This window comes from Ascaphus truei, chromosome 3, assembly GCF_040206685.1.
Source record: "Ascaphus truei isolate aAscTru1 chromosome 3, aAscTru1.hap1, whole genome shotgun sequence".
NCBI lineage: Eukaryota > Metazoa > Chordata > Amphibia > Anura > Ascaphidae > Ascaphus > Ascaphus truei.
In genome coordinates this window covers 397,749,842-397,774,706 of record NC_134485.1, presented here as the reverse complement: position 1 = coordinate 397,774,706, position 24,865 = coordinate 397,749,842, and the positions used below count along the sequence as shown (strand labels likewise).

The window sequence follows — 24,865 nt, the reverse complement described above, 5'->3', positions numbered from 1 at the left end:
GGGGGTCAGCCATGACAGGGGGGGACCTGGCTACATCAGTATATGATATGAATGGGTTAATTAATTCAAAGGAAATATTTCAGATCCCATTCCGTATTTAACCCTTTGGGGATTAGTGTGTCGAGTGTAAAAATCCAGTGGGCCTCTCTGCGGTGGAGTGTATTAACTCTATCACCGCCTCTGTAGTGTACAGGAACCTGCTCAATAGCTATACATTTAAAATTGTTGAGACCCATCCTGGCACACACTGAAATGTTTAGACACAGGGTGTATCTGATCTTTTTGAAGAATAAGTCGCATATGTTCAAGTATTCTTAACTTAAACATGCGTGTCAAGAGACCTATATACTTCTTTTGACACCCACAGATCAACATATAAATTACAAATTCTGTCCTACAGTTAATTAACAAAGAGATGTTATAAGATCTTGTGTTATCTATATTAGTAAATACTGTAGACTTTAAAACATATTTGCAAATTTTACATCGCCCACAGGCAAAACATCCAACTAGTTTAGGAAAGAATTCTTTTTTAGTAGGTATTCTATTTTTCTTTATTACACTTGGTGCTACTATATTTCCTATTGTTTGTGATCTTTGGAAAACAAACCTAGGTCTAGTGGTAGTGATGCTTCTAAGTAGGGGGTCAATGGTCAAAATTGACCAGTGTTTGTTAACAATGTTTCTAATTGCATCTGCTTGTCTACTGAATTTAGTGATGAAATATGGGGCATCCATATTAAGACTGTTAGTATCATTTTTAATTTGAGTTTTAGACTTTCTAATGCCAGTCTGTTCTATGGATCTACATATCATCTCATTTCTGTTTTGTTGAAGCGCATTTTGGTATGCTTCTTGTAGGATGTTTTCTTTATATCCTCTGGCAAAAAAACGGTTGGTTAGTTCAATGGATCTCAAATGGAAATCTTCTAAGTTGGAGCAATTCCTCCTTAGGCGTATAAATTGCCCATAGGGTATCCCTTTAATAAGGCTCCGGCTTGCATGTAGTAGAGTATTTCTTGCGTTGTCTTTGCGGAAAATATCTGTATGTACCCGTTGATCTACGTAAAGTTTCAAATCAAGATAATGTATAAAATTGGAATGATGATGTGACGTGAAGTGCAAATTCAAGGTGTTGGTGTTAATGTGATCAATAAACAAATGCAATTCCTCCACCGTACCACTCCAAATGATCAGTAGGTCGTCAATGAAGCGACGGTAGAAGTGTATGTGCTGTCGGAAGGGGTTACTATCTCCAAACACGTGGGTCGCTTCCCACCAACCCATGAAAAGATTCGCATAGGAAGGTGCGAAGCATGTGCCCATGGCAGTCCCACGCGTCTGGAGATAGTAAGTCCCTGTGAATAAAAAATAATTGTGTGTGAGTAAAAAGTGTATGCAATCTAATAAAAAAGCTATGTGCAAAGGGGAAAGTGATGGATCTAGTTCTAAAAAGTGTCTCGTGGCTGAAATACCATCTGTATGTGCAATAATGGAATATAAAGAAGAAACATCTAAAGTAACCCAAAGAAAATCCGGGGACCAGTGATAATGTTTAAATAAAGTGAGAAGGTGTGAGGTGTCCAATAGGTGAGAAGGTAAGGTGTGTACAATGGGCTGTAAATAATAATCAATGTAAATAGATAGGTGTTCACCCAGTGCCCCTATACTTGAAACTATTGGACGCCCAGGTGGTGAGTCTAAGGATTTGTGTACCTTAGGCAGGTGATGAAAAACGGGAATAATCGGATGCAAGCAGTGCAAATAGTCCCACTCCTTAGGTGATAAAACACAGAGATCTTTACCAACTTCTAACAACTCATTTAGCTCAAATAGAAATCTGCTCGTGGGGTCAGAGGGTAAAATTTCATATGATGTTTTGTCATTTAATTGTCTAAAGGCTTCCCTCACCCCCTAGGCAGGGTGAAAGGCACTGGTCCACCTCTTGCTAACTAGGCCCTACTCCTCTGGAACCTAGCTAGCTCACACAGTCTGACTGTCCAGTCAGACACTCCAACACTAACTAACTGTCACACAGACAGGAACTGCAACTAAGTTTAGTCAGCCCACCCCTCGTGATGTCAGCAGGACCTCCCCTCTGTCTCATGCCTGCAGCAGAGTCAGGGGCCTGCATCTATCACTCAGGGCAGGGCGTGAAGGGGGAAAACCCATGATTACTACTGGTGCCTGCCCTTAACAGGACTTACCACAGTAGGAGAAAGATATGTATAGCCTGTGCTGTTTACAGGGGACTACAAAAGTAATTCTTTATTTATATTGCGCCATTTATGTACATAGCGCTTCACAGCTGTAATACACGACACAATAATATAACATAATGGGAATAAGTGCTTCAGACATAAAAATAACATTAGGAAAAGGAATCCCTGCCCATAGAGCTTACAAAAGTAGGAAGGACGAATAGAGACAGTAAGAGGTTGTTTTGGTAAGTGTGTCTGCAAGGGGTCAAGGTCGATGTATGAGGCATATAGTATCAGCCACGGAGCTACCCATATGCTTCGTTAAAGAGATGTGTTTTAAGATGGGTCTTACAGGTGGATGGAGAGGATGCTAGTCGGATGTTGAGGGGAAGGACATTCCCGAGGTGTGGGGCAGTGAGAGAGAAGACATCCTTTAGCAGAACATGAGAAAAACATTGGGAACCAAAGGACGCCTAATGATATTCATCAATTCCCTTTTTTTTAAACTTCTTTTACAAAGAATACCATTGAAATTGAAAAATTAGAAAGGAAATACAATTTCTATCCAGGTTATTTATTTAGGGAGTCATGTACAAATGCTGAAAACTGACACAAAAGCCAAAACTGCAGCATAAGTTCAGTGAAGTCTGGTGGTCTTGAAAGAAGGGATCATAGACGAACACTATTGTTAAAAAAATACTACCCTTTTTTATTGTTGCTAATTGTCTCTCAAATTTGTCATGATTTTAGGAAGACTAGATGTATTTGTTAATATTTAATTGATGACAAAAAACCCTGATAGGCAAGTAGTTAAGGACTATTAATAATGAGCACACAGGAAAATGAGAAGTAAAGTGTGATATGAGGATTCTCAACCCCTCGAAGATACATTTCAACACCTCTCCAATGTGTTGCTGACCCCTCCAGAAGTGACGGAGTTAATTTAAATATTCTTTCTTCATTCAATGGAGGTTATTTATCAAAGTCTGTCTGTGGCAAAGCAGTTTAAAAGTGGTAGATTTATAAATATATATTTTTTCAAAATGAATCCCTTCACTTTGCAATGTGGTGGTAGGCCTTTCTGGCAGCAAATGGATTAAATATATCCCATTAGAGCAGGGCTCTTCAACTGGCCGCTTGAGGGCCAAATGCGGTACTTCGACTCTGATCCAGCTAGTTTCATATTAGGCCTCAGCCAGGGTGGCGCTGAGAGGGCGGGGCGCGCTCACGCTGGCCGCTATAAAACACATTGAGGCAATGAGTGCGGCCAGCGTGAGCAAGCGCCTGCTTAGGCAGCTAAGTGCCATTCTTCACACAATCTCACTTGTAAATTAAGAATAAGGTCATGTAAATACATATGTTGCAGATGTTACACATGCACGCAAAATATTTACATATATTTTTTAAAGTCTTTAAATGTATCTGAAATTACATTAAAAGAAGCTTGTGGCCATTCTACTTCTCTGTTTTCTGACCGGGCCCCGTAGTAGAACTAGTATCACTAGTATCACAGCAATGACTTTTCAATAGAAAAACAAATGCTGATCTAATCTGCAGACGGGAGTTTTTTTTGCTTAAATACTTGTGTGACTTTCTCCTGAGTCCTGAGAGACTGTGTCAGGGATGCTGAACAATGAGTAACACCACAATGAAGCTCGTGAGACTGCTAATGCTTAAGTTCAGAGCAAGGTTCATGTTGTGTAAACTGTATTCTGAAAACGGAAAGTATTTTTTTTTTAAGTTGGGGAAAAAAAATAAAACAAATAATAATAATAATAATAGTAATCAGAGACTGAACAGGTCTCCACATCCACCTGCCACCAAGTGGCCTAACATAGCATTACATTTACAGAGCGTGTCACTGTGGCAGCTGCTATTGTGTCGGATGCGCATGCGCAGTGATAGCGCACAGTCTCTGGGGTGAGCCGCCCTCCCCCCCACCAGCTGATTCCCGCTGCCTGGCTCTGCATTGGCGCGTTGTTTGAACACCGGAAGTGACGTCGTTGAGGCTAGGAACAGTCGTTTGGAAGTGCTGCTTCTGCTACGGTACAGGGCGTGCGGGGGTATCCGGGGGGAGCGCAGCCCGCGGGGAGAATAGCAGGGGGTGGGACGACGATTTATGAACGTAGAAGCAGTGGGGCGTCAGGGGAATAATATGAGGGGCGGATGATAGAGCGCGGGGTAGAGGCGCGTGTGCAGGGTTAATATGGGGCGCGGAAGTGCAGCAATGTGAGGGTTGAGGTGCAAGAGTACGTGGGTATGGGAATGTGGGGGTTGGAGTATGGGAATGTGGGGGTTGAGGTGTAGTGAATCTGTGGTGGCAGTGTGCGAATGTGGGGGGTTAGAGTATGGGAATGTGGGTTTGAGGTTCAGGCATATGACTTTGGTAATATGGGAATGTGGGGGTTGAGGTGTAGTGAATCTGTGGTGGCAGTGTGCGAATGTGGGGGCTAGAGTATGGGAATGTGGGTTAGGTTCAGGCATATGACCTTGGTAATATGGGATTTGGGGGGTGGCAATGTGGGGGTTGGCCATGGTAATATGGGGGTGCGGGAATGTGGGTTGAAGTATGGGAATGTGGTAATCTGTGGAGGCAGAGTAGGAATGCATGGTGTTGGAGTATGGGAATGGGGGTTTGAGGTGCAGGCATATGACTGGTTAAATGGGGCTGTGGATTGGGGTTTGGGAATGTGGGGGTTTGGGATGCACAAATGTGGGTTTGAGGTGCTGGCATATTACTGGGAATATGGGGGTGTCGGAATATGGGTACGGGAATGTGGGGAGATTGGTATGCTGGGTTTTGGGGTGCGGGGGATGAGGTTGTAGACATATTGCAGTAGTTGAGTTGGAAATAAAAGCTCTAATATGTTGTATGGCAAACAGAGGTTTCAATACAAGACATCAAGAAACTGCATTAAATTCACATTGTTAGCATGCGTTCCCATCTGCTGGCTACAGCCGTTTCCTTTTTTTTTGTATCCTTTAAAGAACCTCAGACATTCTTATCACGGCTATGCAGAGCTCCATGATGATGTATTGGCACTCTGCCAGCCCTCTTGTTCTATGTACGTAAAAATATAGCTGTACTCGCTCTTATCATTTTATAATAACTAACAACCTTGTATATTTTGTAAAATGGACAACATTTAATTAATGTGTTTTTAATAAAAAAAGAGAATGGGGCATGTAAATTTAAATGTCCTCCCTTCCTAATGTATTCCCTGGTTGCCTCTCGCAGAATCCCATAACTGACAGTAACTAGCAGGGTGTGTCGCTCAGGGCCCTTTAAAACGCAAAATAATTAGTTCATTTAAAAATCCGTGTGTGATTTGTGGTAACCAGGTTTATTGACTAAATTCATTTTTCTGAACCTATTTCATCAGCAGGAAGATGATTTGGAAGACGGTACAGATGTGACTGGTGTTATTAGCCCCATCCCCTGTTAACAGCGATAATACACTGCATTTACGTTCAGTGAATATTGCATTGGCATCAACACAATGCGTTAACGGGTATGATAACGTCTTCTACATCTGTACCTATGTCCCTCAGTTCTATATACAATTCTGACAGCAACTAATTTATATCTTCAATCACATGTTTACGACGTTTAGCTCATGTTCTTTTTAAAGCAGTCTGTATCTGATCAGTGCTACATTTTGAGATATACCTCACCATTGGGGATTTTATATTTCACTATATATTGGTTCACATTGTCACATTGTGTTAATAAAATGTTATTGTTTTTTTAATTTTGGGGTCTCTGGTGAGTTTTGCCATTCTTCCTTAGTGATTGTTCTGAGTACTATACTCTGGAACTACATGCTACGGTAGCACATTTATTCTGTGTGAGTGCAATATATATGGGAATTCTTTTGTGACCCCTTTGGAGGACTCCTATGTATATATCTATTTACCTTTCCCGGATGCACCTCCAGCACAAATTCTAACTATATTAAGACTTGATATTAAGGGTGAGCGGCAAGGCATTGTTCTTTATGTACTATATTTTGAGATGACCTGCATTACTGACCCGTCTGTGAGCGACAGGCCTAAAACACATTTAATCTGCATTACAAGTGTTCCACGTTTATTTATTTTGTTCCGCAGCAAACAGTGTGAAGGTTTAATGTACACTGAGAAGATGATACGGAAAGTAGCAAAAGTTGGAGCTCTACGGGTGAGCCCCAATGAAGAAGCCGTGCTATTAAAGCAGGAACGGGAAAGGAGGCGTAAACTGCGCCTGCAACAGGTACATCAACGTCTCTCATTTTGTACCCTTGGCAACTTGAGCCAGTTAGACTGTGACATTTGCCGCCATTGCATACTTCTAAGGCTGAGTCCCTGGTGGTCGCGGCGCGCGCTACGGTGTGCGTGCGCGCCACACACCACAGCCCTCTATGGGGCAGGCCCCAGTGGCCGTGTGTGTGTGTGGGCGTGCAAAGCGCTGTGACGCGTACACTAGCAGGGAAGACAAGAATTTCCCATGCAGCGACGTGGTCGGCGCGCAGCCGCTCCCCTACAGACCGCCGATCACGGCTGTAGTCTCTGCATGCACCGCCATGCCGCAAGGCGTGCGTGCAGCAGGGAGGAGGGGCCGTAGCTAAATGCTTTGTTTTGTTTTATCATTAACAATAGTTTGAGGTGCCACTTTACAGCATTGATCATAGCAACCTAAAAAAAAGGATTTCCCCCAATAACTTGTTCTTACAGGTTTGTTTCCCCCCCCCCCCCCCCCTAATAATCTGAACTGAGGAGTCTAGAGTTGTTCTGCAGTAAGTTGGTATTTAATTTATCATCACAATACTGCTGTCAGTCCACCATAGGGAGTTATTGACTATTTAGGGATGGTTCCTGACATCAGTTTGACGAGGCAGCCTCATAAAAGATATGTCAATGTGAAAGGGATCCTGGCATCCATCCTTCCCTCTCCTAACCTTTAATCATAGCAGCACTGTCCTCCACGGTACTCCTTGTCGGTAGCTCCAGAAGTTGCAGAATGGGCAATCAGTTTGTATTGCTGCCTAAACAATAACGCAATACTAGAAGAGTTATTCTTCCAATGATTGTAGCTATACGTAATTCGGTAACCCCAGTAATGTTAATGGACTAGTGTACACTGCAGAACTATTGTTTCATGTGTAAGCCTCAATGTGTTTCAAACCGGCTGTCCCTCCTAGGACCAAAGTGAGCTAATGGTAAGGATGTGTTTAGTGGATTAAATGCACGTGAAAAACATCATTAAAAAAATAATAATAATCATGTGCGTAAGTGTTTAAAATATTTTTGCTACAATGACTGCATGGTAACTAAATGTCTTTGAGTATTTTTATAAAACTTTCATGTAATTTATTTCATGGGAAGTCTCCATTTCAAAAAGATAAATCATGGATGTGCAGGAATGTGAATTTGTAAGTAGCTGCAGGCTCTTCGATCAGAGAATTAACTAACTGGCTCTTTTTTTTTTTTTTTTTTTTCCTCCTTAGGTCCGAGAGCAGGAAAAGTCCATAGCCCAGCAAATCCGTCAAGATGTAAAACAAAGGAGAGATCAGCAGCTCCAGCAGCTGGCGGAGGAATTGCGAGCAGAGTGGCAAGCGGCACAAGCGGAGAAACTCAAAGCTTTGGAACGAGTATATCTGTCCAGTCTGAAAGCTATCGGTGAGGGACACAGACAAGCCAAGGAGAATGTAAGCTCGGCTGTCAAACATGCAGGGTTAGGGCTACAAAAGACATGCTGATACAGTATAACAAATAATGTTTCTTTATACACTGCTGTGTACAGGGTGAAATGTGTGCATCAAGTGATTTTTCATAGTAGGTAGTTATGCCAAATGATCTCTTCATTAAGAGTTACTGCCAGTGGCATTTTCAGGAAACCCATCTCCCTCACCACAACGGTCAAGAGAATTTAATCAGGAATCTCACTTCAGACATAATGTTTTCTCTGTATTTGAACCTGAATGTGGTGTACTGTGTTTTTATTTATTCTTTTTCCTGTGTATGAGGGATTCGCACGTAGCTATACTTTGCATATGCACTACTGTCTATTGCTTATAAACATGCATTGTGCTCATTTTTGTCATTCTAAGTCTATTTTCTAAAGAAGAAGCGGCTTGATGTGTATAAGAGCATTATACGTGTAATCCTCATGCTGTCGGGTTGCTGTTCAGTCCCGCTGGCAGTAAACGGATTCCCTTGTAACATCTTCGGCAGGATACCCCTGATATCCGTAACACAGCCTTGTTTTCCTGTTTTAAATAATCAAATACATAGCAGTACACAGATTTGTTGGCTGCGATCATTTCTATGATCATGATAACCTAGTTACGTAAAGTGTTTTTGTAAAAGGGGAGAAAATCGTGTATAATAAAAATGACTTGTTTAACTTGAGAAATAGAGAAGTGTATGCATTTGACAAAATCACCTGTAATTCAGAAGGAAATGTGTGTTGGTGCAGTTATAATGTGAGGGGCTTTAATTAACACAATATTATGTAAACAATCTAAGGTAGACAAATGAGCATGCACTTTTATTATGTGTATCTATCCATCTACATATATTTTTAGTTTTATTATTTTCTTTCACAGAACTTGTTCTTCTGTCTTGCTGTATAAGATTTGAAATGTGCTTATCGGACATCTTTGTAATGAAACTTGGGGTTCAGTTTCTTTTTCTGGCTTTTATCAGGCAGTATAATTGTAAAGAACATCTGACAATGATCTCTTCCATGGTTTCATTAATTTACGTGTGAATGCATGACTATTTCATGGGTGGGCAAGTCCAGTCCTCAAGGGCCACCAACAGGTCAGGTTTTCAGGATATCCCTGCTTTAGCACAGGTGACTCAAATACTGCACCACCTGTGCTCAAACAGGGATATCCTGAAAACCTGACCTGTTGGTGGCCCTTGAAGACTGGACTTGCCCACCCTTGCTCTGGTATAAATTTGCGTATTGAATTATTCATTTGTAATATGGATAGTTTTTCACATGAATACATTTCCACTGCACCTTGCTGCTTAAAACTACTGCTGCTGTTAACTAAATCCGAATCTGTTCAATGTCCTGTTTCTCGCTCTTTCCTCCCCTCCCCCTGTCCTCTCTGAAGGAGCCAGATTTTCAAGCTATTGAAAAGCAAGTGGCAGCAAATAATGAGAGAGCAGAGAAGAGGTACCGGGGGGCCCTGAGAGAATTAAAGCAACACAAAGTAAAGCAACTTAAACAGCAGACCTGGTAAGTCCTATTGAAAGAAATGCCGTTTTGCTCACTTATTCCCACCCCTGCTTAGTTATGCCTAGATTATTTCCCTTGGCTTTAGATACTACATACAGTGTAAGCATCTCTGATTTAAATGATCAGCGTTGGCCTAATGGATGTACACAATCTGCAAACGAATCCAGTTTTTTCTCGCACACTATTCAGGTCAAGCAAAGAACAATGGTGCTCAAAGAAAATGTTGATTTTGTGATCAACTTCTTTGCAATAATATACATATAAAGTCCCTTTTAGTTGTGATGGTTTCTTTAAGAAAATAAAAATTAAACTTCTGTTGTACCTTAATCCTTGTAAAAGTTCTATTGGATATTCTTCGTCTGATCATCAATAAGATCTGACTACCAGGGCATGAAGCAGGGGGATAGCAGTGATCGCTGCAGCCTCAGTGACCACAGCTCCCTCTGCTAAAGGCCTGGGTAATCGGCGTCTGTTTTCAGTAAAGAAAAACATAGCGTATATATGGACTACCTGTCTCTTTTTAATCCGAAGAGCAGGTACTCGTGCCCCGTTGCTTGTAATGCATCAATTCACCAACTTCCAGGGAACATTTTGGGCGTGCAAGCTGCAGTAGTGTACAAATGTGCAAAACAAATCTCAGACAGAATAATGAGAACGGGCTAGACTGCAATAACGTAACAAGTCACCATTTTATTCAGCCATGTAAAAGGAGGCTAAGGGTTCTCCGCTTTTCGCGCCCACTCTGGCGCTTTATCACACACCACTACTCAGTATGGCAGCTGCATTGGCGAGCAGCCAAAGCAAATTTGGTTGTCTCACCGCGCAGGTAAGCGCCGGGGAGGTGTTTGCTCACACTGGCCACACACATTGCATCCATGTGCTTCGCCGAGGCCTAAATGTGTTTTCACTCACATGCCGCAACAAATAGATTTTTGGCCTATGAATGCTGAGCATGGGTATATTGCTTCCGCTTTGCAGTAGAGATGCATTAACTATCTTGACTTGTGCTTTGATTTAATCATTTAAAAATAAAAATTATGAAATATATAAATGTAAAAAAAGAAGCCTATAATATGGCACATTTTTACAATTGATTTATTTATTCTACTCTTTGAGCTTAGTGTATTTAAGTTTATTTTATTTTTTTCCGTTTGCTTGGAAAGATTAAATCCTAAATAATAGCCTATTTGCATTATATTATAATCATTCCCCCCAACTCAGCAGACCATGTTAGCCATTTACATAGAACATCTAATGGTTCTTTTATTCTACTGTGTAACCTAGTGCCCATTTACAAATGCAAGGCTATAAATAGAGCCAGCTTTTTTTCAGTGGAAGTCATAAATACTTTTCTTATTTCAGGCATATTAAAGCTCGGAAGAAGGCACTTATTATTGAAAAGGAGCGTGCTGCAAACATCGCAAGCCTCCCCCCTCCTCCACCAGACCCAGTTGAGGTAAATGCCCAGCGTGTGGTACATTTAATTGGCAGTAGAAACCATTATCTCTAGTTGCTGACTCCAGTAGAGCATGTACAGCGAATGCTTCTTGTACAGACTGATGTCTTCCCTCCCCAGAACTAGGGATTTCACTTCATTTATATGGGAACGGATTAAGATTTTCATGGCATGTCCACTGAACGAAAGGTCAATGTACCTTGGTTGCATACTGGTATTTTAAGAATCTCTAATGTAATAATTCTGCTGGACAATTGTGAATGTTAAGAATAACAATGGTAAAATAAGTTTTGAAAAAAGATACTTTAATAATAGTACATTCAAGTATGTTTTAGTCCAGCCTGGAACCTATCTGGGTTTTGCTTGTTTTTCTCCTAACCGCACAACTTGAGTTATAGGAAGCGGTATTCAGGGAACCAACCATGAATTTTAATCAGTCGCATCATTAAAAAAATGTTGAATATGTGTAATGTTGAGTAGTTTAAAACCAAATGTTTATGGTTTTGTTAGTTTCATCTTTGCCTGTTAATGATGCAGGTGAATTTTCATTAGCGAGCACATAACCTATTTATCAAATTTAAAAAAAAAAACTCCTTTGTTTGCATTGTAGCTCCTCTTAAATTCCTAATGATACCTGGTAAAGTATTGTTATTGAGGACAAACGAGGTTCTTCGTTGCAGAATGGTAGCATACACATCTCTTCACTTTGTTTTTCTTTCACTGTTAGAACCTCGAGGTGGTGAAAAGACCCCCGACTGTGAGAATTTGTGATGTGGAAGGCTTGTCTGTGTCTCATTACCACCTTCCTGAACTTTATGTGGATCGAGAAATGGATACGGAGCAGGTGAAATACTTCACATTTTTCTTGCTGTTTTGAGCTCATGAAGCATAGAATAACATGGTCTGCTTAGTTTCCCAACTAGTGTACGTAAATAATTGTATTGTTTTATTTTCATGTAACGCAGATACACCTCATTCCTCGTGCAGCTTCACATTTTTACATCCCATCCGATTGAAGGAACATAAAACACTGCAGTTCCTGAACCTTAAAATGTTTCCTGAACTCCACAGAACTTAATTTAAGGATTATTATTGCTCTTGTGATGTAATTCAAGTGATATTAAAATGTAACTTTTAATCCTACATTTTTAATAAATTACCCAGACTATAGGGTTGACGATAAATGATAAATTTCATGTCACAATGAATCAAAAATCTACATTATATATAATTGTTAAAAAGTGAATAGGATCTGTGGTTAATGGTATGATATTCAGACAATATTAGGAGATCCATTTCCTGGCCACTCCTTAATGCAGGTGGTCCTCGGTTATCTGACGGAATCCGTTCCGGAAAGTGGCGTCAGGTAGTGAAAGTCCTATGTTTAAACCGCGTCGGATAAGGCATGCGTTTCGGCCTCGGAAAACGGTCCCATAGGATTGCATTGTGATGCGTCAGATATGCCGTCCGTTGTTATAACGGATAGTGAGGACCGCCTGTAAATCTTTCAACTACTAAAATTATGTCTCTCTCCTTTTTGATGCAACATCCTTGTTTGTAATATTAAATATTGAGCCATAAGATCTGTAACAGTGTATCTGAAGCTCACTCAGGTTGTCAAGTATCTCCTATTTTAGGTCAGAGATACCATGAATCTGTTTTCAATAGTTAAATTATGTATATTGTATATAGATCTGTTCAATACCATAATTGGTTTGCTCTAAGTATATAAAGGTGCATGTCTGTTGCTTTGTATCAAGTGCCCCATATGCTACTCTCTTAAAGCAGCAAAACGCGAGAAATATGATGGGTTTTTTTTTGTTGCAATAAATTAGTTATGTAGTATTGGATAATGCTTGCTTTTTTTTTTGTATTCAACTTAGTGCCATTTTTAATGAGTTTTAAAGCAGCAGTCCAAGCTACTGTTTAATCCCCCCCCCCCTTTAATATGTGCATCAATACAATCCACACAATAAGTAATTACCGTATTGGTATTCATCCCAGATACTTCATTCACTAATCTGTGAATCGTGACCCATAGTTGTGATGATAGGGCACGTCCATGAAATTACCACTTTAACCACATACTCAAGTACACTTAGGGGATGACCGTGGAAACCTTTTGACAGCCTAGCTCGTGTAAGATACCATCTCATTCTAGCGTTTTCTCTAATAACCGTACATATCAGACTTTTCAACATTGCTTTAAATGTCATCCCAGTCCTATTGATCCGCTACGCAATTTAAAATAGGCTCCCATTGCTCAATGTGTTTTCTTGCGTTACATAGGTTAAGAAAGGTCTTATCTCTGTTTTATATCATATTCTCATCCTTCTAATTTATACAGAGTCCTTCGAAATTAGATTAATAAGGTTGGATTGAAAGTGTTGCACAAAATCTCTCTGTAGGAAAGGAGAATTATTTTTGAGACCATGTTCTCTGGATCTCTGGCGAGGTCTTCAAAGGTTGTTACTTTAGTATTCACCCATAGGTTTTTAATCACATCTGTACCTCTTGTGTGCCATTCTGAGTAATCTGTCTGCATCAGCCCAGGAAGGAAATCCTGTTTGAAGTTGTATGTAAAACATTTGTTGTTCAGGTGAAGAAAAATAAAAAGTAAACCGAATTCTCGTGCTAGCTTAATATATCATCCCAAAGCAAAACATACATTAACGTGTTCATGGAGTTGGGTAAAAACACACACACTGCAATTTCAATAAGCAATGTAGGCCATAAGACACCTGGTTGCCATGCCTATATGTTTTCATTAAAATTCCTTCAGTTTTATGTACAATTTAAAAAAACAATTTTATATCTATACACACTTTTTTTTTTAAAGTGTGTGTGTGTGTGTGTGTGTATATATATATATATAGATATATAAATATATATATATATTTTTTTTTTGTTTTGTTTTTTATTTTTTAAATCAACAAACATAAGTTTATGTTGTTGCAGTGTACTTTGCATGTAGATCTCTAGACAATGCAAGATGCAATACTAGCATGGTGATAATATCTACAGGCATACCCCGGTTTAAGGACACTCACTTTAAGTACACTCACGAGTAAGGACATATCACCCAATAGGCAAACGGCTGCGTCTGTCTGCACGTCCTGAACAGCAACACCAGCTCCCTACCTGTACCGTAGCTGTGCGCAAGCGGGGAGACTATACAGCCTGTTACAAATGCGTTATTTACATCAGTTATGCACGTATATGACAATTGCAGTACAGTACATACATCGATAAGTGGAAAAAAGATAGTGCTTCACTTTAAGTACATTTTCGCTTTACATACATGCTCTGGTCCCATTGCGTATGTTAATGCAGGATATGCCTGTATTGAGATTATGCCTTTCTGTGCTCTTCAACATATACACCCACTAGCACTGGAAGGGGTATATGTAGTGCGAGTCCAAATAGTAAGGAAATGTTGCCCTCAAAATCTCGGTCTGTATAAATATACCAAGTCATCATTTCTCCTTTTTAAATTTTTTTTATTTTTTTATTTTTTTTGTATTGATTGCTAGCCAGATGCCCGGGCTTCTGCTGAAGAGGAAGCAAAGCGTTTGGATGACTTGCAGAAAGAGGAGGAGAGGGAGAGAAGAGAGCAATCAGAAAAGGCACATCTCCGGGGGTCCCATGCCTTGAAGATGGTTCATTTACAACAAGTATGCTCGTAGTTTGGAAAATAAAATCTTAGAACTTAATTGCAATAATGACAATGGACAACTTGGATGTTGTGGCTATTACAGAGACATGGTACAATGGAAATCAGGATTGGGACATGGCTATGCCAGGTTACATACACTGTGTTTAGAAATTATCGGAAAGGGAGTAGGAAGTTGCCATTTGTGAAAAACATAAAGGATACTTCAGTTCAAGGTACTGTACTAGAGAAAAGACAGTCAGAGGATAACCAAAGCAAAAAGAAATATAACCCACTCAACCTTGATTGACCAATGGTCAAAGACACAGATCAGTGCACAAGGGTAGGTAATGAACACTGAGAAAGAAACACCGGGTGGAGCAGAGGCACAACCTCCCTGAAAAGTCCCTTGATATTGCACTCAGGATCTGTGAGGGGAGAGTGCCCTATCTAATAAGAGATATACAGTCAAAGACAAAAAAATCTGGTCCTATATGCGGTGAAATATGAGTGAGTAAATTAAAACCAAATTTATTAGGTACAGTATATAATGGAATAAAATGTATCGGATCATCTGGTCCGATACATTTTATTCCATTATATACCTAATAAATTTGGTTTTAATTTACTCCTACTCATATTTCACCACATATAGGACCAGATTTTTTGTCTTTGACTGTATATCTCTTATTAGATATTGCACTCAGGATCTGTGAGGGGAGAGTGCCCTATCAAGGGACTAATCCGGGAGGTTGTGCCTCTTCTCCACCCGGTGTTTCTTTCACAAAGGGTAACCATACACACTGGTGACAAGGTTGTCATTCGCACAACGGTGGTCTACAGAACTCCGGGATGAGAATGAATTGGAATGTGTCCTTATACTTATTGGTGAATCTTTGCCCATAACCTTGATGCCTCCTGAATAATACCCATCCGTATCCATTTTGGTGTCAGAGGTAGTAGCTGTTTCACATATTCTAGGACACTCGTACAGTCCTAGTCACATAATTGGTCAAAACCCTAGTGACCTCTAAATTGTTCTAATGCTTCTCTCGATCATCCTTGGGATGAGGACAGAACGTTTGGGAAGAGAAGTTGAGAAGAATAGATTAGTGTGTGCCTGGGAAACTTTGAGAGTCTTCCCTGTGGGTTTCTGATGGAAAGCCTGAACTGTCTGAAAGTTAGTGCACTGGTAAAAGAATGTCTTGTAAATGTGATTAATTACCAATTCAACCAAACACGTGTTCAATGTACAACCTCCTCTCCACTTTAATTTCCTCTTAAAAGAAAAAAAGTACTTATCTAATTCTTGCTATTGTTTCATATTATGTTTACCACGTTGCAGAGTTGATTGCACCTTTTAATATAGTTATCCTATTGGGAGACGCAGATCTTGGCTTAATGTAATCTTCTACCAAGCTAAACTAAGCCAGATGGACTGAAAATGTCTGTGTTCAAAGGACCGGGACAAACTGCTGAAAGAACTGGAACAGATGCAGCAAGGTGACCTGGCCCGCAGAAGACAGATCGTAGCACAGATGCCTCCGCAGCTGTTTGAACCAGCGTATAGGCGGGCAGAGATCAGAGAGGACTGGCAAAGGGAGCTCGAGTCTGTTTTTGAAGACATGTACACTGGAGACAGACGTAAGATGTTTTATTTTTGTCCTTACTTGCTAGATAGGAACAACATTTCATAAAAAAATGCTTACAGATTGCAGATTGCTACGTTTCATGGCCCATGGCCCCTTCGTCAGGCTTGCTTAATACAAGGACGTAAGGAGCATGTGAGTTTTTTTTCTAAGCCTATTGAACCTGTTGTAAGAGTGGCGTTCCACTAGGACTTGATTGCAATCTTATCTTTCCATAGTTGGGTATGAGCCTTGAGCAAAAAGTTTCTTCATATTTGTTCGGCAGTTCATAATTATAATCCTCTAATGGTCTAGTTCAGATAAAAAATGACGCAAGAACAGCCATGTTTGTTTAAAATGTTCATTATGTCCTAGAAATTCCTCAACATAAAAAGCTTTATTTGCGTAGTGTATGCCTTTGACTTTGTCATGGAAGGGCTATTAAGAGGGCAGTTTTAATTTTATTGTACCTACAATATGCTTTACTAATTATCCATGTTTTTTTAAACATTAATTTCATTCTTGTATTCACTTGACAGTTTGTGACTGTCGTGTCCTTTTTTTGGGTTTACATAGATTCAAGTTGGGGAGGGAGGGAGTTGGGGTACAGAAAATAAGTGGAGGGGAAGGAGAAACTTTGTTACAGTTACAAATACAAACTAAGGTTCCAGCACTCACTGACTAGAGAATAATAGATTAAACACGGTAAATGCCAAAGTAAATAATTTAATGTATGCACAGGATAATAAAGTTAAACCTGGAGTGATGTGGCATTAGTGGGTAGACAAAAACCCCACAGTGAGGGTGGTAGGGGACACTGGGATAGGGAGTGAACAATAAACAAAGACAGTGGGGGGAAATTAAAACCAATGGGGGGAGGGTAGTCAGGGGGGCGACGTTTTGGGGAATAACCCCTTCCTCAGGCCCGTTCCCTCGGGTCTAAAGGACCACAAGGTACTTCCCTGGTCCCTAGTCTCCCCAAACACCAAAGCAGCACCCAGCAATCACTATACAGAGTTTAAGCTCAAAATGTCACTCCCTATCCCAGTGTCCCCTGTCCCCTACCACCCTCACTGTGGGGTTTTTGTCTACCCACTAATGCCACATCACTCCAGGTTTAACTTTATTATCTTGTGCATACATTAAATTATTTACTTTGGCATTTACCGTGTTGAATCTATTATTCTCTAGTCAGTGAGTGCTGGAACCTTAGTTTGTATTTACAATTGTCTCTAGGGGGAATTGGGGTCCCCCTTTGTTCCGTAGGCACCCTGCACATATTCATTTATAAGCTTTAGAGTGCTGTCTATTCCGTATTTATTGTTAGTTACATTCAGGTTGCACCAGCTCACAAAATGTTGTTGGAGACCACTTGAGTATTGTCCGATTTCTAAGAAACTCTCTGCAGTTTCAGTTCTCGTCAAATCCTTTTTAACGTGTCAGTATCTTTCTTGTGCTCCAGGCGTGAGAGGAGACCTGGTTCTGCATCTCCAGCCCCAGCCTCTGCCTGTTCCATCTGTTAAAAGTGCTGATGAAGATCTCGATCTGTCCATGGAGCCAGAACACGTGTCTGAAATGCAGCAGCGCTCAGGGAGCACAGAGGAAGAAACGCATTTACATAAGCCCGGGGGTGAGCATAACCATAACGTTAACAAAGGGAAAGTAACACATTAAAGCTCCTTTCCCAGGAATAGTTAAAACATTTATAGGTGCTAATTGCATTCTGTGAAGTTTCAAAGTGTTTTTTTTTTTTTAATGGAGAAATATTGTGCACACTTAAATGTATTTATTTTTTTCCCCCCAGAGAACGTTAACTCTTCTCTAATTGCTTTAAACATTCCGTCTAGTGTATGTCCAAAACAAAATGATGTATTCTCTAATATGTCAGTTTGCAGTTTGGTGCCTGCATTTGCATAGCTATTAACTATATATATATATGCTTTATATTACAAATGGCAGAATTGATTGCGTTGCTGAGTGGTCACTATGCTTGCCATATTTCTAGCTGGATTTACATAGTTTGCAGAATTGTTTTAGGTGAGTTAATGGAATTTGTTGTTATTTGCAGTTTTCGGGTCTTAATTATATATCTCTATCCCTATGAAGTCAGATGGCATAAGATCAGTTTCGTTTTCACGATTAAGCTGCACATGATTAATCCTGAACATGATTTACTTTGTAAGATCAGTCATTGTGTATGATGTATTTTATTAGTACATGTTTCTTAACAGGTATCTGTCAAATGTTCTCTTTGACATTCATATTGTTTGTTTAATTATGTATTTCTAGCTCTTGTGGTAAAGCAAACCAACGAGGCACCATCAAGACTTGTATTAAGGAGACTGTTACATAAAATAAGGACCCAGAAGGACCAATGGACATCTAAGAATGATGTGGAGACAGCCAGTAACACGCTGGAGTCTGGATCGCTGCCGAGTGAAGAGGGGAAGCTCAAAGTCAAACACAGAGCTGAGAAAGAGGAGGGAAATAAAGCTGTGGCTGCAGCCCCAGGTAAGCTTTGTGCATTGGCATAGTTGGTGTCCTGTCCTTCTGCATCCAAGCTTTCTCAGGTTAAATCTACTCGGCCTTGCATGAAAAGTTTCTCTTCCTCGCCCACCCTCCCTGTCGCTTTTAAATATCTCTGGGTCGGCCATCTTTATTGCACCCATCACTTTTACTCACCACTTTAGGCTTATCTCCTCACTTACAAGCTACTCCCACTGATGGGTGTCATCCGTCAGTTAGCCTACCGGCAGTCATGCAAGGGTTAACCATTTTGTCAATTTCCCACCCCCCCTCCCCCCAGTACATGTGCCTATATAAAGTAGCAAGTGCTGAAGGGGCCGACACTTACCCTTGAGAAAGCGGTCAACGTCCACGCGAAGCGTACGTTGGGTAGTCCACTGACGTCATCATGTCGGCGTCTTCAGTTCTAACAGGGATAGCCTCTGCAATGGTCTCTCCGCATCAGCGTCTGCAGACCTCCAGCAGATCTCCCTCCTAGTGATCATATACCCCGATCCGACATCGGGAATCAGTACCACGGCAGCAGGTTATATCGTTGGGGAATACCCTCCCTTCCTGTCTGACCACTGTTTATCCTGATTGCGAGGTTCAGCTACCCCTTAAAGCCGCAGTCACTATCAGGCTTGTCTAACACTCCGGCTTGCCTGTAGGCTGCAATTGCTTTTACCTAATAGCAATTCAGCCTCTCTAGGTCTAGGGTCTTGACTCATGCTTTTAGATCCTATATAGACCTCTATGCGTTACCATGATAAACCTTTCGTTTCAGTGGTATTCGCAGCCTCCGTTGCCTGCACTCATTGCGCCCTTCCCCTGCCTACAGCATCGGGAGCCGAAACAGTCCCATGCACCGTGGGGCTCTGTTACCAAATACCGGCGCTTACTCCGAGTGTACGGTTATATATGTCTTATCGATGTTCTCCCTGAGTTCAAAAAGGAGGGGGGAGTAGGGAGTGATCAACTAAACCAGCGTTTCCCAAACTTTTTTTTTCGTGACCCGGTTATTTTTGAACTTCTCCTTCGTGACCCACTAAAAATGTTATCGCCTATAGGTAAAATTAAACAGATATGAATGTCCATACAGTTTTCATATATTCTCCCAATCCCCTCTATTCTCTCTCCCCCCCTTCCATTCTCTCTCTGACCTGCACAGACGCACACAGTCCCTGACCTACAGACACTCACACAGACAGACCAACACAGACACTGACCATGCACAGGCACAGCTGGCCTGCACAGACACACACACACAGCCACTGATACACACACACACACACACACACTCAAAGTCACTGACACACACACACACAGCCACTGACACACACACACACACACACACAGACACTGATACACACACAGACACTGATACACACACAGACACTGATACACACACAGACACTGATACACACACAGACACTGATACACACACAGACACTGATACACACACAGACACTGATACACACACAGACACTGATACACACACACAGACACTGATACACACACACAGACACTGATACACACACACAGCCACTGATACACACACACAGCCACTGATACACACACACAGCCACTGATACACACACACAGCCACTGATACACACACACAGCCACTGATACACACACACAGCCACTGATACACACACACAGCCACTGATACACACACACAGCCACTGATACACACACACAGCCACTGATACACACACACAGCCACTGATACACACACACAGCCACTGATACACACACACAGCCACTGATACACACACACAGCCACTGATACACACACACAGCCACTGATACACACACACAGCCACTGATACACACACACAGCCACTGATACACACACACAGCCACTGATACACACACACAGCCACTGATACACACACACACACACGCAGCCACTGACACACACGCAGCCACACGCAGCCACTGCTACACACACACTGATACACACGCACACACAGACACTGATACACACACACACACACTGATACTGATACACACACACACACTGATACACACACACAGCCACTGATACACACACACAGCCACTGATACACACACACACTGATATTGATACACACACACAGCTACTGATACACACGCACACACTCTCCCCTATACACACACAGTGAGTGACTGGGGGGGGTGGGGGAGAGAGGAAAGGACGGCGATCCAAGTAGGCGGCTCTACCGCCTCCCCCTGCCCGCCAGCGACCGCGCAGCCACCATTGCCCGTCACCGCGCCCATCTCCCGCACCAACTGACTGGGTGGGTGGGAGACAGTGACTGGGTGACAGTGACTGGGTGGGTGGGAGACAGTGACTGGGTGGGTGGGAGACAGTGACTGGGTGGGAGGGAGACAGTGACTGGGTGGGAGGGAGACAGTGACTGGGTGGGAGGGAGACAGTGACTGGGTGGGAGGGAGACAGTGACTGGGTGGGAGGGAGACAGTGACTGGGTGGGAGGGAGACAGTGACTGGGTGGGAGGGAGACAGTGACTGGGTGGGAGGGAGACAGTGACTGGGTGGGAGGGAGACAGTGACTGGGTGGGAGGGAGACAGTGACTGGGTGGGAGGGAGACAGTGACTGGGTGGGAGGGAGACAGTGACTGGGTGGGAGGGAGACAGTGACTGGGTGGGAGGGAGACAGTGACTGGGTGGGAGGGAGACAGTGACTGGGTGGGAGGGAGACAGTGACTGGGTGGGAGGGAGACAGTGACTGGGTGGGAGGGAGACAGTGACTGGGTGGGAGGGAGACAGTGACTGGGTGGGAGGGAGACAGTGACTGGGTGGGAGGGAGACAGTGACTGGGTGGGAGGGAGACAGTGACTGGGTGGGAGGGAGACAGTGACTTGGTGGGAGACAGTGACTGGGTGGGAGACAGTGACTGGGTGACAGTGAATGGGTGGGTGACAGTGACTGGGTGGGAGACAGTGACTGGGTGAGAGACAGTGACTGGGTGAGAGACAGTGACTGGGTGAGAGACAGTGACTGGGTGAGAGACAGTGACTGGGTGAGAGACAGTGACTGGGTGAGAGACAGTGACTGGGTGAGAGACAGTGACTGGGTGAGAGACAGTGACTGGGTGAGAGACAGTGACTGGGTGAGAGACAGTGACTGGGTGAGAGACAGTGACTGGGTGAGAGACAGTGACTGGGTGAGAGACAGTGACTGGGTGAGAGACAGTGACTGGGTGGGTGGCAGTGACTGGGTGGGAGACAGTGACTGGGTGACAGTGAATGGGAGACAGTGACTGGTTGGGAGACAGTGACTGGGTGGGAGACAGTGACTGGGTGGGAGACAGTGACTGGGTGGGAGACAGTGACTGGGTGGGAGACAGTGACTGGGTGGGTGACAGTGACTGGGTGACAGACAGTGACTGGGTGAGAGACAGTGACTGGGTGGGAGACAGTGACTGGGTGGGAGACAGTGACTGGGTGGGAGACAGTGACTGGGTGGGAGACAGTGACTGGGTGGGAGACAGTGACTGGGTGGGAGACAGTGACTGGGTGAGAGACAGTGACTGGGTGAGAGACAGTGACTGGGTGAGAGACAGTGACTGGGTGAGAGACAGTGACTGGGTGAGAGACAGTGACTGGGTGAGAGACAGTGACTGGGTGAGAGACAGTGACTGGGTGGGAGACAGTGACTGGGTGGGTGACAGTGACTGGGTGGGTGACAGTGACTGGGTGGGTGACAGTGACTGGGTGGGTGACAGTGACTGGGTGACAGTGACTGGGTGACAGACAGTGACTGGGTGAGAGACAGTGACTGGGTGGGAGACAGTGACTGGGTGGGAGACAGTGACTGGGTGGGAGACAGTGACTGGGTGGGAGACAGTGACTGGGTGGGAGACAGTGACTGGGTGGGAGACAGTGACTGGGTGAGAGACAGTGACTGGGTGAGAGACAGTGACTGGGTGAGAGACAGTGACTGGGTGAGAGACAGTGACTGGGTGAGAGACAGTGACTGGGTGAGAGACAGTGACTGGGTGAGAGACAGTGACTGGGTGAGAGACAGTGACTGGGTGGGAGACAGTGACTGGGTGGGTGACAGTGACTGGGTGGGTGACAGTGACTGGGTGGGTGACAGTGACTGGGTGACAGTGACTGGGTGACAGACAGTGACTGGGTGGGAGACAGTGACTGGGTGGGAGACAGTGACTGGGTGGGAGACAGTGACTGGGTGGGAGACAGTGACTGGGTGGGAGACAGTGACTGGGTGAGAGACAGTGACTGGGTGAGAGACAGTGACTGGGTGAGAGACAGTGACTGGGTGGGAGACAGTGACTGGGTGGGAGACAGTGACTGGGTGAGAGGCAGTGACTGGGTGAGAGGCAGTGACTGGGTGGGTGGCAGTGACTTGGTGGGTGACAGTGACTGGGTGGGTGACAGTGACTGGGTGGGTGACAGTGACTGGGTGGGTGACAGTGACTGGGTGGGTGACAGTGACTGGGTGGGTGACAGTGACTGGGTGGGTGACAGTGACTGGGTGGGTGACAGTGACTGGGTGGGTGACAGTGACTGGGTGGGTGACAGTGACTGGGTGGGTGACAGTGACTGGGTGGGAGACAGTGACTGGGTGGGAGACAGTGACTGGGTGGGAGACAGTGACTGGGTGGGAGACAGTGACTGGGTGGGAGACAGTGACTGGGTGGGAGACAGTGACTGGGTGGGAGACAGTGACTGGGTGGGAGACAGTGACTGGGTGGGAGACAGTGACTGGGTGAGAGACAGTGACTGGGTGAGAGACAGTGACTGGGTGGGTGGCAGTGACTGGGTGGGTGGCAGTGACTGGGTGGGTGGCAGTGACTGGGTGGGTGGCAGTGACTGGGTGGGTGACAGTGACTGGGTGGGTGACAGTGACTGGGTGGGTGACAGTGACTGGGTGGGTGACAGAGACTGGGTGGGGTGACTTACCTTGCCGCCGGACGCTTTCCCCTGCTGCCCCCGATATCCCCGCGGCAGCTGCCTGGGACGGGAGGTGGGCTCGGCAGGGGGGGCCACGGGAGGTGAGCTCGGGGGGAGCGCGGGAAGCTGGCCGTGGGGGGAAGCAGGCCACAGTAGGAGCTAGTACTTCCCCCTCCATCCCACATAATGTGCGGGCCGCAGAGGAGCTGGTACTGCCTCCTTCGTCCCACGTTGGGAGCGGGGGGGAGCCCCTGCTTTCCCTGCACATGCGCGGGGCAATCGCCGCCATTTTTTTTTTAACTTTATGGGGACATCGCACGGCCAGCCTCGCTGTGACCCGGCAATTTTGGTGCCGGGTCGCGACCCACCATTTGGGAAACACTGAACTAAACCATACTAATTGAAATGTTTAAATACTCCCTGAGTTCCTTTATTTGAATTTGAGTCCATAGGACCATTAAAATTGTTTTATTCACTCAATAGCATTTGTGGTTTCATCACACATTGTTTGGGACATACTCTGTTTACACCATCTTGAGATACTCTCCTCCATTCCTAGCCTCCACCTTATTGCTTACATACAGATTAGCCAGTGCATATGATTGATGGCTTCCTCTCTGCCTACTCTCCCTCCTTGGAGAAGTTCTCTGGCATAGTTTTATCTCTTACCTTAATTGCCCCTAGTTCACCCTTATCTCCTCTACCTACCGGCTGAGCGGGTGTCCACCACTTGTTTCACTTAGAGCCTCAGGACCTGACTGCCAACACCGTCCTTGCTGGGAATTCCATTCTCCTTCATCCCCAGGAGCAGGCAGTCCGAATCAGGATGGCAACAGACAGGCAAACACAGGTAACAAGAACTTCTCTTTACCTTCTCTTACAACCAATACCTTTTATTTTCATCAAAAGGTATTCTGAAGTCTTTTAGATAGACCGTGGTAGCCACTTATGTCTTATTTAGTAAGCACAAAATGAGGGGGAGCTCAAGGGGAAAACAAAAAAAAACAAAAAATAGTGTCACCGTGAGCTGGAAGTTACCCATATGAGACGTGAGCGCTTAAACTGCCGGGTGGGATAAAGTCTCATGCAATATATAGTGGGCAAGGTGAAGGACGTACACAGTTTGGAGCAGCAATCTGGGGTAAAATAAATACGAATTTACTTACATAGTAATACAAGCTAACGTGACTCTCGCACTAGAAAATGGAACTGTCAAAGAGGCAAGAACAAAAAAGATCCCAGGTTGCATGCAATTTTTCTACGCCT

At 43.7% G+C, this 24,865-nt stretch overlaps 1 protein-coding gene across 6 annotated transcripts in view; it reads left to right on the top strand.

Annotated features, from left to right (window-relative positions):
* The first annotated feature begins 4,125 nt into the window (after nucleotides 1-4,125).
* CEP295 (centrosomal protein 295) overlaps nucleotides 4,126-24,865 on the top strand; it is a 52,740-nt gene continuing 32,000 nt past the window's right edge. For 2 of the 6 annotated variants that reach the window (XM_075592513.1, XM_075592512.1), the window contains exons 1-11: nucleotides 5,029-5,266; nucleotides 6,312-6,453; nucleotides 7,688-7,888; nucleotides 9,308-9,432; nucleotides 10,795-10,888; nucleotides 11,616-11,732; nucleotides 14,422-14,562; nucleotides 16,001-16,184; nucleotides 17,631-17,798; nucleotides 18,458-18,679; nucleotides 24,343-24,449. In XM_075592513.1, coding sequence (XP_075448628.1) covers nucleotides 5,067-5,266; nucleotides 6,312-6,453; nucleotides 7,688-7,888; nucleotides 9,308-9,432; nucleotides 10,795-10,888; nucleotides 11,616-11,732; nucleotides 14,422-14,562; nucleotides 16,001-16,184; nucleotides 17,631-17,798; nucleotides 18,458-18,679; nucleotides 24,343-24,449 — 1,701 coding nt within the window. In that variant the 5' untranslated portion in view covers nucleotides 5,029-5,066. Of the gene's footprint in view, nucleotides 4,248-5,028; nucleotides 5,267-5,564; nucleotides 5,714-6,311; nucleotides 6,454-7,687; nucleotides 7,889-9,307; nucleotides 9,433-10,794; nucleotides 10,889-11,615; nucleotides 11,733-14,421; nucleotides 14,563-16,000; nucleotides 16,185-17,630; nucleotides 17,799-18,457; nucleotides 18,680-24,342; nucleotides 24,450-24,865 lie in introns of those variants that run through there. The other 4 variants (XM_075592514.1, XM_075592515.1, XM_075592516.1 and 1 more) reach the window with 4 other exon arrangements.